This window comes from Lissotriton vulgaris, chromosome 7 (genome assembly GCF_964263255.1).
Source record: "Lissotriton vulgaris chromosome 7, aLisVul1.2, whole genome shotgun sequence".
NCBI lineage: Eukaryota > Metazoa > Chordata > Amphibia > Caudata > Salamandridae > Lissotriton > Lissotriton vulgaris.
In genome coordinates, this window is record NC_141695.1 from 1,133,669,524 (window position 1) to 1,133,684,474 (window position 14,951).

General features: G+C 41.2%; 1 protein-coding gene across 1 annotated transcript in view; it reads right to left on the reverse strand.

Annotated features, from left to right (window-relative positions):
- Window positions 1–548: 548 nt before the first annotated feature.
- NSG2 (neuronal vesicle trafficking associated 2) overlaps window positions 549–14,951 on the reverse strand; it is a 190,158-nt gene continuing 175,755 nt past the window's right edge. Inside the window, exon 5 of the mRNA XM_086931572.1 lies at window positions 549–4,999. Within this exon, the coding sequence (XP_086787698.1) occupies window positions 4,811–4,999 (189 nt within the window). The 3' untranslated portion in view covers window positions 549–4,810. The remainder of the gene's footprint in view (window positions 5,000–14,951) is intronic.

Genomic DNA, 14,951 nt, shown 5'->3' on the forward strand with positions numbered 1-14,951 from the left:
TTCATCTTATGCGTGAATGCTGTGCGTGGGAAGGACAATTTTCTATATGCAAGGACCGTAACAAGGAAGATTATAATTCAGAATAATGATGATTACTGGTAAGTTACCAAGTCATGTTCGAGCAAACACACAAGCATGCCTCGTGCTACAGTGCAAGCTTATAGAAAGAGCAACAAAACGCTAGTAAACGATTGCAAACCAGACTTTGTGAGTTCTCTGCACTAAAACTATGAAGGTAAATATTTTCACTATACAGCACAGCCAAAATACACAGCACTGTAAGTATTCTTAAATGTTCAAAGATTTTAAGCCCTTCCCAACGAGTGTGCTTGGTTACCTGCAAATAATAGAATAATCAATAGGTGTGACATTAGGAATAAGGATATAACTTTCTTTCAGTAATTGAATTGACAGCAATTGCATAATAACAAGTTGTAGAAACCCACAATGCTTAAGATTTACTCTTATCTCTCTCTGTTACCTCTGCCGCTCTTGCTGCATGCTCCTTGGTTGACCCACCAGATTTAAAATAAATGTAGGACATTCAAGACCATCAGACACATCTAGCTTTATTTTGGTCCTGTCAGAAAAAAAGTCTAGTTACACCAAAAGAAGTACTTGAGCTTTTGATACCTACTGACAAAATGTACACCACAAGATAAGAAACTGTTCAGGGGGCTGCATTTTCTTATTTTTGTTCTCAACTCGTTTATACATTTCCAGTGATCATGAATTTACAGGCGAGACATGAAACAGTAAATCAAAGGACAACAGTATTTGGCACTATGATTTGAGCTACTCCAGATAATTGCCGTGCTCATGTTGGCTTTTATGGCATTGTGTGACTTCAATGGCAAAGAGTCCAGTGTGGGGATCCTGTTAGACATGGGCTTTTCACCCAGAAATGCGACCAGACAACTGAAAAAGGGTAGACTGGCTCTCCTCTCGCTAATCTCTGTTCGACAGTGAATTGAAAAACCACAGATTCAAACTAAAGATGCTGCGCCTTGCTAACATTTTACTTGGAGACCTCTGTTGATTGTGAGATATTAGCCAAGGCACTCCTACTTTGCAGTTAGGAGTTCCCTACATACTAGAGCTTTATCAAAATTCCCAAAAACATGGTTTTTGGGACCTAGGTGTCAAGTTCTTGATGGATTTGGCAGAAGAATGCGGTGGAGTTTCCTAATGAGATCAATTGGATAAGTCAGTTAAAAGAATAAAACAATTTAGGGTTTAAAACTGAGGTTGATGGGGTGTCTCACCACATGCTAGAGTAGCGTTACTAATTGGAAATGGGGTCATATCCGTGGAAAGGTTTGAAAACTCTGCTCTAACACAAAGAAACTGACATAGTGAAATGTAGACTCCAGTTATTGGAGGTATGGATTGCACTAGAGGACCTGGGGGCATATAATCAAGACAGGCGATAAAATTATCGCAGTTTTAGCAGCAGAAAACTGCAGCTAAATTGGCAATAATGGGCTTGATATTATGCTTTATGGAATTCTAATTGAGCCCATGTTAAATGTGAAGGACATCTAACATGGGCTTCAATTGGAATTCCATAGAGCATATTATCAAGCCCATTATCTGCATTTTAGCTGCAGTTTTCTGCCGCTAAAATGGTGATAATTTTATCGCCTGTCTTGATAATATGCCCCCTGGATTTTTTTAACTGCACATAGCTCTATAGAGAAGCTGTGTCTCTAGTCTTACCTTGTCAAATTGGCGTGTAACTTAGAGAATAAGATGCTCTTCAAGCACTGAAAAGTGTACTATTTTCCAATACTAGAAGTAAAACGTATCTCCTCGGACAAGGCACTCTTTAGTATTATTACTACTGTACTATGAGCCTAAAAAGGTACCTAAACTTTAAGGAGCTATATGTGAACATTTTGGCTCTTCATTTCCTAATTTAGCTATTGCTTCTACATCACCTCAAATACTTGCTAGCTCAGAATACAGGCCATGGGACTTTATCCTCCACAGGTCTCTAAACGTGCCTCCTTTTAGTATGTGAAATAGGCCTCTGATTTGGAACACACAGCCTCCCTCCACCTGGTAACATGGGATTTGACTCACAACTTGAAATTCCTTGACCAAGTGTAGGGCGTGAGATCTGCTTTCCCCCGATTAACCAAGGTCGAAAACTGATGATTTGTCAGATGCGCAATTGAAAACAATAGTCCTGTCAAACCATGAGGACAGACTCCATTTTAAAACTTAACATCCCTCAAAATGGCAGCTCCCTCCTCTGACAGTAAGATCTCTTTTAACCTTTAAAGATGAAGCCTGCTAAAACCACAGAAATCTGTCCTTTGACTTTGATCTCAAAACTCTATCTCTGTGTATGAGTATTGATCTCTCTTCTTGCTTAGCCCATCATAAGACAATACAAACTTATGTCTCTCTATTGTGGCTTTCTAAGACCAGACAAATGTACTCATGCCAAATGTATTCACTGAATTAAATAACTGTTCTTTTCAAAATGAATGATTTTGTTGTGACTGTGCAGCTTTTGAAAATGCCACAAATAAAAACCTCCGGCCTTTAAACACTGGGCAAATAACACTGAATACATATCAAATATTATCATGTAATATAACCAGTAAGTCGAGAACTAATATTCCGTCCACTGCACGGTCCGAAGCTTTTGATCGGTACGTTTAGGCAGCCTCGCAGGTCCTTCTCAATGAGTGTGTTCTGATTCAATAAGTAGCTGGTGGTTCTAGTCAAAATCTATACAATCTCAACATGTGTCTGCTATACAAAATTATTCTAGCAGCAGCTTTAAACCACAATATTTCGAAAATATTTTTAATTTATTATGAATATTAATCAACATATCTAATATGTTTCCATGCATATAGTTAGTGTGAAATTGAGCAGCTTGCATTTCATTCCAATCAATGACCCCAATCATTTAAAAAATCTAAATTTGATTCCATATCTTATGAATTTAGAGTAAATCGTTTCTTCTCTCCTTTAGCGACATGACAGAAAATATAACCATCTGCACAGAATTCGAACACAAGAATGTGCATCTGGTCCATTCGTATGCTCGACATTTTTTTTAGATATAAGTTATAACACTATCTCACAGTTCGCCTCAGTGCATGTGTGCGTGGGGGAGGGAGAGAAAACTTTGCTCGAACATTACTGAAAAGCAATAAATACTACATTATACCCTAAAAGTCGATTCTTCGAAAGCTTTTCAGTAGTCACTAAAACTAAACAAACCACAGTGTCCCGTATCCAGATTTTTTTATAGTTGAAAATGTAAAAGAAAAAACACAAACCTAGCCACTGAAAGATGATTGAAAATGCACGCTCCACAAACCAAGCCGATTTCATTGTCAGGACTTCAACCAAAAGGCTGACAAAATGCATTATCACATATGTCACATAAATTAACGTGTATGCATCACTAATGGTCCCTTGAACTATGGACATTATCATTTACTTTGGTGACTTTTTTTTTTCTTCTCTCTCCTCGATCATCTTTTTGTTGCACTGCAAATTGCTAAATCTTTTGCACCTTTCTGGTGTTTTCTCTATTGGAAAGAGATGCTGGGGCAAACCGTGGCTCAGAGTTTCAACACAGCCTCCCACTCACTGGGAAACGTGGTGCTCACCCTGCAGGCGGGATCGACAGTGAAATAAGAAGGATCCTTTCAAAGACAAGGGAAAGGAGTAAGATTATCCCTGATTGGCTCTAAAGGAGAATCAATGGATAGCCTGCTGATCACACTGCAGACAGGATCGAGGGTATGAAAGAGAGAGATATGGGTGAACCTTTCAAAGACAAGGGGGAAACGAAAGACTATCGCTGATGGAGAATCATTGGAGCCTTACTGCAGGTGAACTCTGATTAAATCAAACCTCCTCTATGTGAGGCTCTGTTGAACAGGATGTATGAATGAATTAATTAATTTGATAATGTGCACGAATCACCCCCTCAAGGGTATCTCGGCGGAAAGTCAGTAAAACAAGCTTAAAACTGAATCTAAAACAGAACTGTTTTTAGTGCTTTCCTAAATTTATTATAATCAGGACAACCTCTGACATAAAATGGCAATTTGTTCCAGAGGGTAGGGGCAACAACTGTGCACATGCGACAACTTTGGACAGCATCACAAGTAGATTAAAAAAATTAGCTCCCTTGTTGGTTGTCTACCTCCTTAGAAAATGCCCTAATAAGAGCAGTCATGAACCAATGTTGTTTGTGGAATAACCATCTAAAAGGGAGAAAAGAGATTCCCAGAAGGTGATGTCATCTATGACACTCAACCACGAACATGTCAACGAGAGAGAGTACAATTTGAAAAGCAATTTTCAGTCCTACAAAGTGCCGAATGGCTGGTTGAGTTGTGAGCGGCTGGTGTGCAGTCTTGCGTGCAATCAAACGTAAGCTGAACAACTCTTCTCCTCCTTTTATCTAGTCTGGCCGTGTCCCCAAAGACAGCTTACAAGATGTGGAACATGAATTTTGAATGTGACCTGGACTCTGCTGCTTGAATGAGGCTGTCAAGCCATTGAGTCTTTAGAATACGCTTTTGTTTGTGCCGGTTTGTTCTTTACAATGCAATCTCACACTCAACATCAAACATGCCTTTGTACAAGAGCTGGACTCGGTTACAAATCAACAAGAAGAACAATGCACGGAAAGAAATATAGATTTGAAAAATGGCTCCCGCAGTTTTCCGTCGCAGCCGTCGGCACAGCAGCTTCTCGGAACGAGGGCCAACACTTTCAGAGCAGGCCATCCCTCTTGGTGGGGGAGGGGTTTAGGGAAAGATGGAGATTCTCAGTGGCCTTCAGTCTTGCCCTTCACCTCGTGGTTAGGAGATCCACCAGGCAGCCATGGAGATACAGACCGAGAGCTGGTTTGCTTGGCCATGCTGTAGTGGCTTATAACGGTGTAGAATCTTCCCCGGGAGTTGGAATCCTGTGCTGAGTAATAGGCATCCAAAGAAGCTGGGATACAACGCTTATGCTGTGAAGGGAAAGGGTGGGAATCTGTTAGCAATAAGTATTCATCTTCACAAAAATCATATAAATGCTCTTTTCTACTTTAACAATGTTCCTTCTTCCCTTGACAGGCCCTGAAACAGTAACATGTAGCAAGCACACAAATTATTAGCAAACATTCGATTAAGATTTGGTAGGAGCTTCTGAAAACCCTATTTCTAGTGTGGACATTAAGGGACAGGCGTACTGCGTCTTGCCTGATTCAAACATCCCCACATTGTTTGTAATATCTCCTTGCAAGAGCGGACTGGAATGTTTGTTTGCTCCCAACCCTAATGTAGTCCATTTCTACAGATGAGGGCTGCAGCTTCCTACAGATACTCAAGGGTACCACCTTACATCCTTCATGGTCGGCACTACACTCTGTTTGACACATTAGGTAAGAATAAGCAGACAGGTAAGATCAGATCTGATCCACTTTGTCATGGTGTGATGCAGACCTGTGAAGATGCTGTATTGATGTAGATTGGCAAACTAGCATAGTGTAATGATTATTTTGCTATTATCTAGATTTATACCTATAAGAACTATACCGTAAAGTAAGTTTCTATCCATTTTCTAAACCTAACTATTCATATATAAACCTTGGTGATATTTACACCATCAAAGTACATAGATGTAGTTACAAATAGCAAATCCTTACCTCCCTCTATTCACTTACCTTTGGATATCTTGTTGTTTGATATTGTTGTAACAATATTCTGTCTCATTAATATTTAGGAATCAATATTCCCAGCGACAGTCCTCTGACACCACTACTCCTGGTGCTAAGTCTTACTATACGGTAGGAGTGTAAGTGTCAGAGTCAGGTTGCTAGGATATAACTGATATTCGTTCTTTTTAATGATAAGGCTCACTCTTCTGCTCTTCCTTCGTGCACTAATTAGTAGGGCTGGGGAAAAACACAGACATGCCTGGTGAAGAAAAGTGTGTGGTGCGGGTGACTATATTCCATGCAATATACTGTGTGCCAAATATATTACTTTACCTACACTGACCTACCACTACATTGCAAGGTAAGTGTATCACTTCTACTTAGCTCCCCTTATACATACCCCCCAAGGCGCATAGAGGTGGAGTTAAAAATAGTAATGTTATACCTCTAGCGATGTAGAGGTAGATGATGTAATGGATGGAAATATGACTGTAGGTCGATATTATTAACCTTGATGTGGTGAAATACAACTCCCTCCTCTGTACCATTTGCAAAGCTAATAAGGCATCGGACCTGGTGTACTTGCAAACGCTAGCCCTACCCTGCCACAAAGCGAGACCCAATACCACTAGGTCTACTTACTACCCCAAATTTAAGAATTGCAAACATATAGGAAAATTAGTAATGTGGTCAGATTCTATCTCTGAAATGGCTGGAACTCTATGTTAAGGGCATTTTCCGGAACACCCACCAAGAAGTGCTTGAAAATGAGCCACTTCATAAAGGCCTTTTAAGAGGCTGCCCATGAGCATATGATATTTTATCCCCTTGCCAGAAAGATCATGTACTTTCCTTAAAAAAGCCTTCCTACTAAATCTCTTAGCCTTGCCTTCAGCCTGGGAGCCACCAGCCACCTGACTGGAGGAATTTGAGAGCCCAACTCAGTGATGGGAAGAGGCCACAAGGCAGCACATAGATACTTTACCAACAAACTTAATAGCCAAAGAATGATGGGATCTGTGAATACAGTATGCTATTGAAAAAAAATCACAGGCTTCAGGACGGCAAAAGAATGTGGCACAGCAGTATTTTCTGTTGCACACAGTGCCTTCTACCAAATCCAATCACAAATAGGAGAGGGCATGAAAGGGGTTTCCCTCTCCTATTTGTGATTCAGTATGCAATTTTTCAATTGTTTGTAACCAGAATTGGGGTGGATATTACTGATCAGTTATCTATTCTCTACAAGGGGTGGTAATTGTTCTCAAAGTGGAAGTGGTCACCATAAGGCTAAATCCAAATTGTGAATTGTGATGGTGGGTTTGGTTAGGAGCAGACTGTGATCTATGGAGACACAGGGTGCTCCATTTGTTGTCATTCCATAGATTTAAAAACAATTCTTTAAAGTATCCCCATCCCTTTGAGGGACAGGTGATCCTTGGAAAAATTGTTTACATCCAGTAAATGTGAATGCAGGGATGAAAGTCTGCAGTTTCTTGCAGGAAAATCTACTAAGAAGAAGTAACCATGGAGTAGTCTCAAAATCTATGTTTATATTGCTATAGAAAAGAGTGGGCCATGCATATTGACTGTGCTGCACTTACTTTGGAATTTTGTGGGAGAAAAAAACACATTAAAATTAGATCTATGTTTTACATTGTTGTCTAGACCTGGCAACCAGACGTAACTGTGGGCTAAGTCCTTAGTACAGGCAGCGACAGTTTTGTCTTCCCAAGAAATGAGAGAATTTGAGATTCCACTGTCAATCATTTCGTATGGTAGGCAACAACATTTGTTTGGGTTGTGGCGTGTAAATTTTATTGCAAGCATCAGCACAATGTATTCATGATGAGGTCCACAGTGGTGTTCTAAGCAATCCTCCTTGCTAAGAGCTGGTATTTATCAGAATCATTTTCTACAGTATGAGGATAAGTGTTATATACATACCTTCCTCTTTATTGGTGATGATTGATACAGTAGCAAATGGCCTATGCCATCGGCCTAGTTGGTTCTTCTTTTGTACACGATGGGTATATTTTAATATCAACATTATCAAAACAAATGATTCCATTACAAATTAAGTGGCTAGTTTAAAAAGTAGATCATGGAATAAAGTCCAAGGTTCAGAACTTGAGCAGGCTTTAACCCCTTCCATGCTCATGACGAGCTCAGCTCGTCATGAGGCACAGTTGAGCTGTGCTGATGACGAGCTGAGCTCGTCATGACACCAGCAAAATGGCAATTTCCAGCACAGGGGAAAAATAACCACAGCAGCGATGTGGTTAAACATCTACCCTCCTGTGCGGGTCATGGATAACAAAGAGGCGGCTATCCAGTTTAATAACTGGATTGCTACAGCGGTTAACCAGGTGGTACCCGAAAGAATTATTAAAGTAAAAAGATCCCCGGTGATGTCGCCTTGGTATGGACCAGAGCTTAAAAGCTATGTGTAGAAGAATTGAGCGCATTTGGAGGGCCGACTATAGCACAGAACATAAGCCTGCATACAACATAGCACTCAAATCCTATAAAGAGGCTATTATAAAAGCGAAAAATACATACTATAGCGCAAGAATTGAGGCGGCTACGAACTCCTCTAAGGAGCTTTTGAAAACCCTCCGAGTGCTATCTTAGCCCCAACAGGCCAGTTTATATAAACCAGACCAAGCCGTTTGCAATAAAATGGCAATTGTTTTTCAGGCCAAGGTGCAACTAATCTATGATGTTCTCCACAATAGCATGAAGTCTGTGGAAAATGACCCTGACTTAGTACTGGATGAAATAGCATCTCAGTGCCAATTAACTAGTTTTAGCACCCTCACCTCAATTGAGGCGAATACAATTTTACTTTCTACTAAATCTGGATCACCAAAAGACCCATGTCCACCAAAGGTCCTGCATCTGGCTTCCGGGATGATCAGTTCATATCTAACCCCTCTCTTGAACCAAGTGCTTGAGTCGGGGACATACCCATCGGTTTAGAAAACTGCCTGCCTAAGACCAATTTTTAAAAAACCTACTCTAGATCCTACGAAAGTGAAGAATTATCTACCCATCTCCTGTCTGCCAATTACAGCTAAAATCCTCGAAAGGGCGGTAAAGGAGGAGCTTATGCACTATCTAGACACTAACAATCGGCTTGACTCTAGTCAGCATGGCTTCTGGTCATGTCACTCGACCAAGCCAAGACTGCCCTGATCAAGGCAACGGAGAAAATTTGCAGGCAGGTGGATGAAGGGGACTGAGCATCCTCATTCTCTTAGTTATCTTGGCAGCATTTGACACCGTGAATCACACGGGTGTTAGTTAGACGGCTGAGAGCGGTGGGGATTGGGGAATTGGCGCTGTTCCTTCTTTCTTCATTTCTGGCTTCCAGGCAGCAGAGTATACATTGGGAAAATTAGCAATCTGAATCATTCTGCATACCATGTGGAGTGACGCAGGGTTCTGCACTGTCACCCACACTTTTCAAGGTATACGTCGCTCCACTTGCTACAATTAATAAAGAGCATGGTTTTTCGCTGGTTTCTTATGCCGGCGATTCACATATTGTCATCTATGTATCCAAACAGTCTGAGGCCACTGCTGTCAATTTCCATGCCTGTCTGATTCATCTCATGAGATGGATGAGTCGTAACTATCTCAAGATCAATACTGATAAGACCGAGGTGATGGAGTTTGGCAATGGGCCATCCTTATGGAACGCAACATGGTGGCCGACAGAGGCAGGTGAATGTCCTGTTCCATCTAACAAAGTTAAGAACCTTGGGGTTATTTTTGATGACCAGCTTAACTTTGCAGGCCAGATCAACAGTGTAACCTCTTCCTGCTTCTTTGTATTGAAGCTTCTTAGGAAGAGATTTCCTTTTATCCCCCAAGATCTGAAGAAGCCAGTAGTAGTTGCCCTCATCCTCTCACGGCTAGATTATTGCAATGCGCTTTTTATAGGCATCGATAAAGCCAGAGGTTAAAATTACAATCGATACAAAACGCTGCTGCTCGGTTATTGTTAAACCTCCCTAGAGGGCATTTCACTTCTGCTGCTATTAGGTTATCAGCACTTGCAGCCATATGTTTGTTTCTGCCTTACTCGTGACAGCCTTGAAAAAGCCCAGGCCAGCGTGCTGAGTACAGGGCAAAACGTGTTTTGGGTAAAAAACATAAGTACTGCAGGTCTCCTAAATTAGAAATTTATTGTAACACAAACAAAATAATATTATTTTATCTGTTATGATCAATTGTACTTCCCTTCGGCCATGTTGCTTTGAACATTTGATTAGAATTGTGACTATTACAATCAAAACCTTCTTTGGGTAGTTGCATCTTGTTATTAATACATCGATAGGGAACGTGTTCGCTACTAGCCTGATTCAGTATAAATGCTTAAATCCAATAATGATCTGGACATTTTTACCAGCATTTGCTGATTTACAAAGTCACAAGGACTTCTCTGACATTTATAGGTTTCCATGTGTACCCACATCTACTATGCAAACCTCAGTGATTACTCAAATTAACCTCATCTACGATATCTCCGTGAAATACTGGGATGTAACCTTTCTTTTCCCTCCCTGTAATGGATCTTGTGTGTTTTCTAGGCCAGCAAACTGTTTACTACTACACACAATGGTATTTTTAGGTGCTGCATTTTAAAATAGCCAATCCACGACACTGCAAGTTTCTTCCCACTGCTGATATAATTATGATGCAGGGCAACTTCCAAGCTGATGACTTGTCACTGATAGGAAGTCTGGAATGTAATTAGAAATGCATTATTAACAAGCATTGGCAAAGCTAATAGGTCTTGTATTTGCTTTATTGTGTCCACCTATTGGCTTTACCGATGTTATCCCCCCAACACAGATTTAGTCATTTAGAGCACCACAAGTTTCCATCTACAATTGTGTGTGTTTATATTAGTGCGAGTTCCTAGAGTAGAAGAAGGCAACTATCACTCGCATTCTCTGAGGAACCATCTCTGAGATGCTTGAGACCAAATCTCTGTTCATTGGGAGAATGCTTTTGAGCCTATTCCAGATTTTATTAGATGTTTACTGATTTATAGCTGAGAATATTTTCCAACTTAATACTTCTATTTGAAGCGCAAAGGCTTTATGCTTATGCATTCATTCTCTCATCAAAGCTCTTTATTGGATTACTGAACTAACATCTTATTTTAAAGCAAATCCAGACTAATTTAATTTAGATTATGAAAATTCCTTCATGGGGCATGCTTGCTGCATTATTACAATTTTATCTGATATGCTTACAAATATTGTTTTCTTCCTTACAGTGAAATAATGATTATTGGATAATATTCATTTCTGATGCTGATTCTTAAAAGACTAAGACTTATTGAATAAATAGTTAAACAAAAAAAATATTGCTAAACCCATAACCATCTCACACTAATTATCTTTATTGACTGTACTTAAGTCTTTCACGATTTTATAATTTTTATGGTTTTGATGTAAATGATTGTTCCTTTTAACTTCTCGGTGCCGACGAACAAAAGTCCACATGACCAATGGCTACGTTTATTTAAGGATTACACCCGACGATTAAGATATAGAAAACCCCACTCCATCCAGTTCATCCCACGTAGCCAGTGCGAAAAAGTCAGCTGTCAATGACTGAAAGGGGTTGACAAAAGGCCACTCTTATCTACAGTATGTATGTATATTGGACCATGAGGTCTCTGATAGACAGCTAAAGCAGTCTATAGGGGAGACCTAAATACAAGGACCTTTTGGGATAACCATTGTTGAGTCAGAATTTCAACAACATTGTTGAGATAGGCAGCATTCTTTGCCAACAGATGGAAAGAGCAAACAGGTCGCAACTTGGGCACATCAAAGGATATAGCCCCTACTGGGGGAGTCACATTTTCTAGAGAGGATAATGATTCTTGGTAGACCAATGCAAAAGTGGAATTCTGGGTATTAGCCATTTCTTTAAAATGTGTTTGTGGCACATTTCACAAACACACCTACCTTGAGTGGGACTTGAATACTATGCATGTTCAGGGCTATATTTTGATAGAACAACAATATCTGCCATGTTTGGTTTTGATACCTTGTTCAGCAATGCTCAGCTGTCTGGATAGATGGAGAGATTCCCTTTAGATAACACACTCTACATATTAAGGTCTCTTGGATGCTCTATAGACATAACATTGCATTTCCATTAATTTCTCTGTGCAGAATCCTACTGCATTCACTCCACAATGCCAAGCAGCTCTCGCAAATTAAGAAACTGCCAGGGGTTCAGACCTTTTCTTAGGGTAGCCACAACCATCAAGAATGACTTGTCATCTCTCTTTTCCCAAAGCACAAAAGAGAGCCCTGCTAAGCCAGCGCTGCTAATGATTTGACATCCCAGGAAGATGATTGGCGGCAGCTGTCTTACTGAGAAACACATTTCTGCTAATGATTGTTCGCTAATGAAATCTTAAGCAAAGGAAGGAGAGATGCAGACAGGTTCATAATGCAGTGCCATCTAAAAAAATTATATTTTGCCTGCGGCTAAGACCGGTCAAGTATACTATTGGCACCTTCAATGAATATGGTACATTTGATGGAAAATGGGAACATTAAACTTTGGGTTTCCCTATGCACAAGCTTTTGCAAACGATTTAAATGGTTTAGAATAAGCGAGGCCTCTGCATCTATTTGGATGATCTCGCGGTTATTTGCGCAAGCAGGTGGAGTTTACACATCCACAAAAAAAGATTTGCGCCTACAAACTTCATGATCCTGACAGACATTATCAACGTCAGTGGACCTTGTACCTCGTAGGTGGGTCATACGTCTGTGGACAATTCCCCTCCACTGCAAATTGGTTACAGTTGTAATTGCAGGAAAGTGGGCTTTCCGTGGTGTGGCCATGTAAAAGGTGGCAGCACCCCCAAAAAATGCATATTTGTAGGTATTTATTAGCAGTTTTATACTGAGCTGGTTCTCCTTACAGTCACTCAGTGTGCAGAAATAGTGTGCAGCTCGGAAACCTGGGAAGCTGCATGCCATTCTTCTATATTAACCACAGATCTGCAATTAAATCATTCAAGCCAACTTTAAAAAGCTCAATTTTTAGGTTGCTCTTGAAGTGTGTCTGGGACCATGGGCCACATGCATCAAAGTCCGTTTTTGCGATTCCTTATTTGCGATTTTTAGGGAATCGCAAATAAGGAATCGCAAAACGGGATGCATGAATAAAATTGCATAAAATTTGCGATTCGGTAAAAATCGCAATTTTTACCGAATCGCAAATATTATGCGAATTCAATTTGCGATTTCGCAATTCCCATTGATTCCTATGGGCCAAAAGGCCCATAGGAATCAATGGGAATTGCGAATTCGCAAATTGGAATTCGCAAAATGTTAATGCATTCCATGAGTGCAAGGGGGGGTCCAAAGAACCCCCCCTGCACCCCTGAAATGTATTTTAAAATGGATGTTTCACACACACATGTCCTAAGGACATGTGTGTCTGTAACATGACAGTGTTTAAAATGCTAATTTGAGCATTTTAACCCCTTCCATGCTGATGACGGCCCCCAGCCGTCATGCACTACGGTGCTCGTGTGCTAATGACGGCTGGGGGCCGTCATGAACCCGCCCACTCGCGATTCTGCCGCACAGGCGCAGAATCCCGGCCGCATGGAAAGGGTTAAGCCGTTTTCGCAAATTACCACCAGGTTCACCCTCGTGGTAATTTGCCCCCCCCTAATTGCGAATTCGCAATTTTAAAATTAATCATGCATTGCTTTTAAGGAATCGCAAATTTGCGATTCCTTAAGAGCAATCGCATTTTTGGAATTCGCTAAAAATAGCGATTTTTCCAAAAATGCTTGATGCATAGTAAAAAGGTATTTAGGAATCGCAAACGGCCGATTTTACCGAATCGCACCGTTTGCGATTCCTAAATAGCTTGATGCATTTGGCTGCATATTACATATAGGAAGCACTGTCATTGTTTGCGTCACGCTGCACCTTTAAGCAGGTGTGCCAGGGGCAAACAGGGACACTGCGTCCTACTCTAATGAATGTGCTGCCCCTAGGGCAGCCACAAACTCGGGCTGCCTCCAGGCAAGCGCATTCAGGAGAATATTGAGAGGTTGCTTCTGAGCCGCTCTGTGTTTACTGTGCTGCCTGCAGATAAAGAGAGGAGTGAGATCCCCTGCAGGCAGGTGCAGGGAGTCAATGCACATGCCTGCAGGGGGATGTCTGGAGGGTCCTTGAGACACCCTTTCCTCTCTCTAGAGGGATTCACTCGGTAGGCACACTGATAGTGTAATCTTTTTTGTGTCGCACCTTCAATGCACTTGCTCAAGGCATGCTTGACTCTACGTCTGCAATACAGCACGGGCACAGAGGCAAAGTGATTCCCTCATTTGTTTGGGGCCACAGCCCCATGCAACGGCAGAACCTCCCTCTGAAGATAGTGCTGGTGCTACATGTGAGTCAGCACTTTTAGTATATCAGAAGGGTCTGTGCAATCTTCTATGGCCCGACTGTAATGCCAAAGTGTCCCAGGGACAAAAAAAGCAGACACGAACGCCCACTGCTCCCCAAGGCACTGTTGGGCATATTGACAAGGTAATGACGCAACGCGGTGCTGCAAGCCATCTTGCTGCGCCCAGCTGCGTTGTAAGGAAAGTGCAGGGATGTGTCATATTTACAACAATACGACGCATCACTGTGCTTTCCTGTGCACTGGTGCACAATAGGCTGCCTAGAGCCAACACAGGCACCATAGTGCAAGGGTGCCTGCATTGCAGGGATGATAGTTTTTGTGCAGGAAGGGACACCTTCCTTCACAAAGAAATTAATTGATGGCATTGTCCTCCTGCGTGTGCTGCAGAATGCAGCACACATAGTAAGGGGACAACACTAGGGGCCATATGTAGGTAATATGTGTTTTGCGATTCTCAAATTGCGATTTTTAGGGAATCGCAATTAGAGAATCGCAAAACGCAATGTAGGTAGAAGTAGCAAAATATTTAGCACATCCCACTTTTTCCTTATTTGCAAATCACAAATTGAGATTTGCAAATACGGAATACTTTCCCATTCATTCCTATCGACTAGAAGGCCCATAGGAATGAATGGGAAGACATTCTCAATTTGTGATTCTCAATTAGAGAATCGCAAATTGAGAATGCAATTTCAAGGGTGCCAGGGTGTCAAAAGGACACCCTTTGGGACCCCTGAAATAAACATGTGTGCACATGTGGCACACATACATGCCCTACGGGCATGTA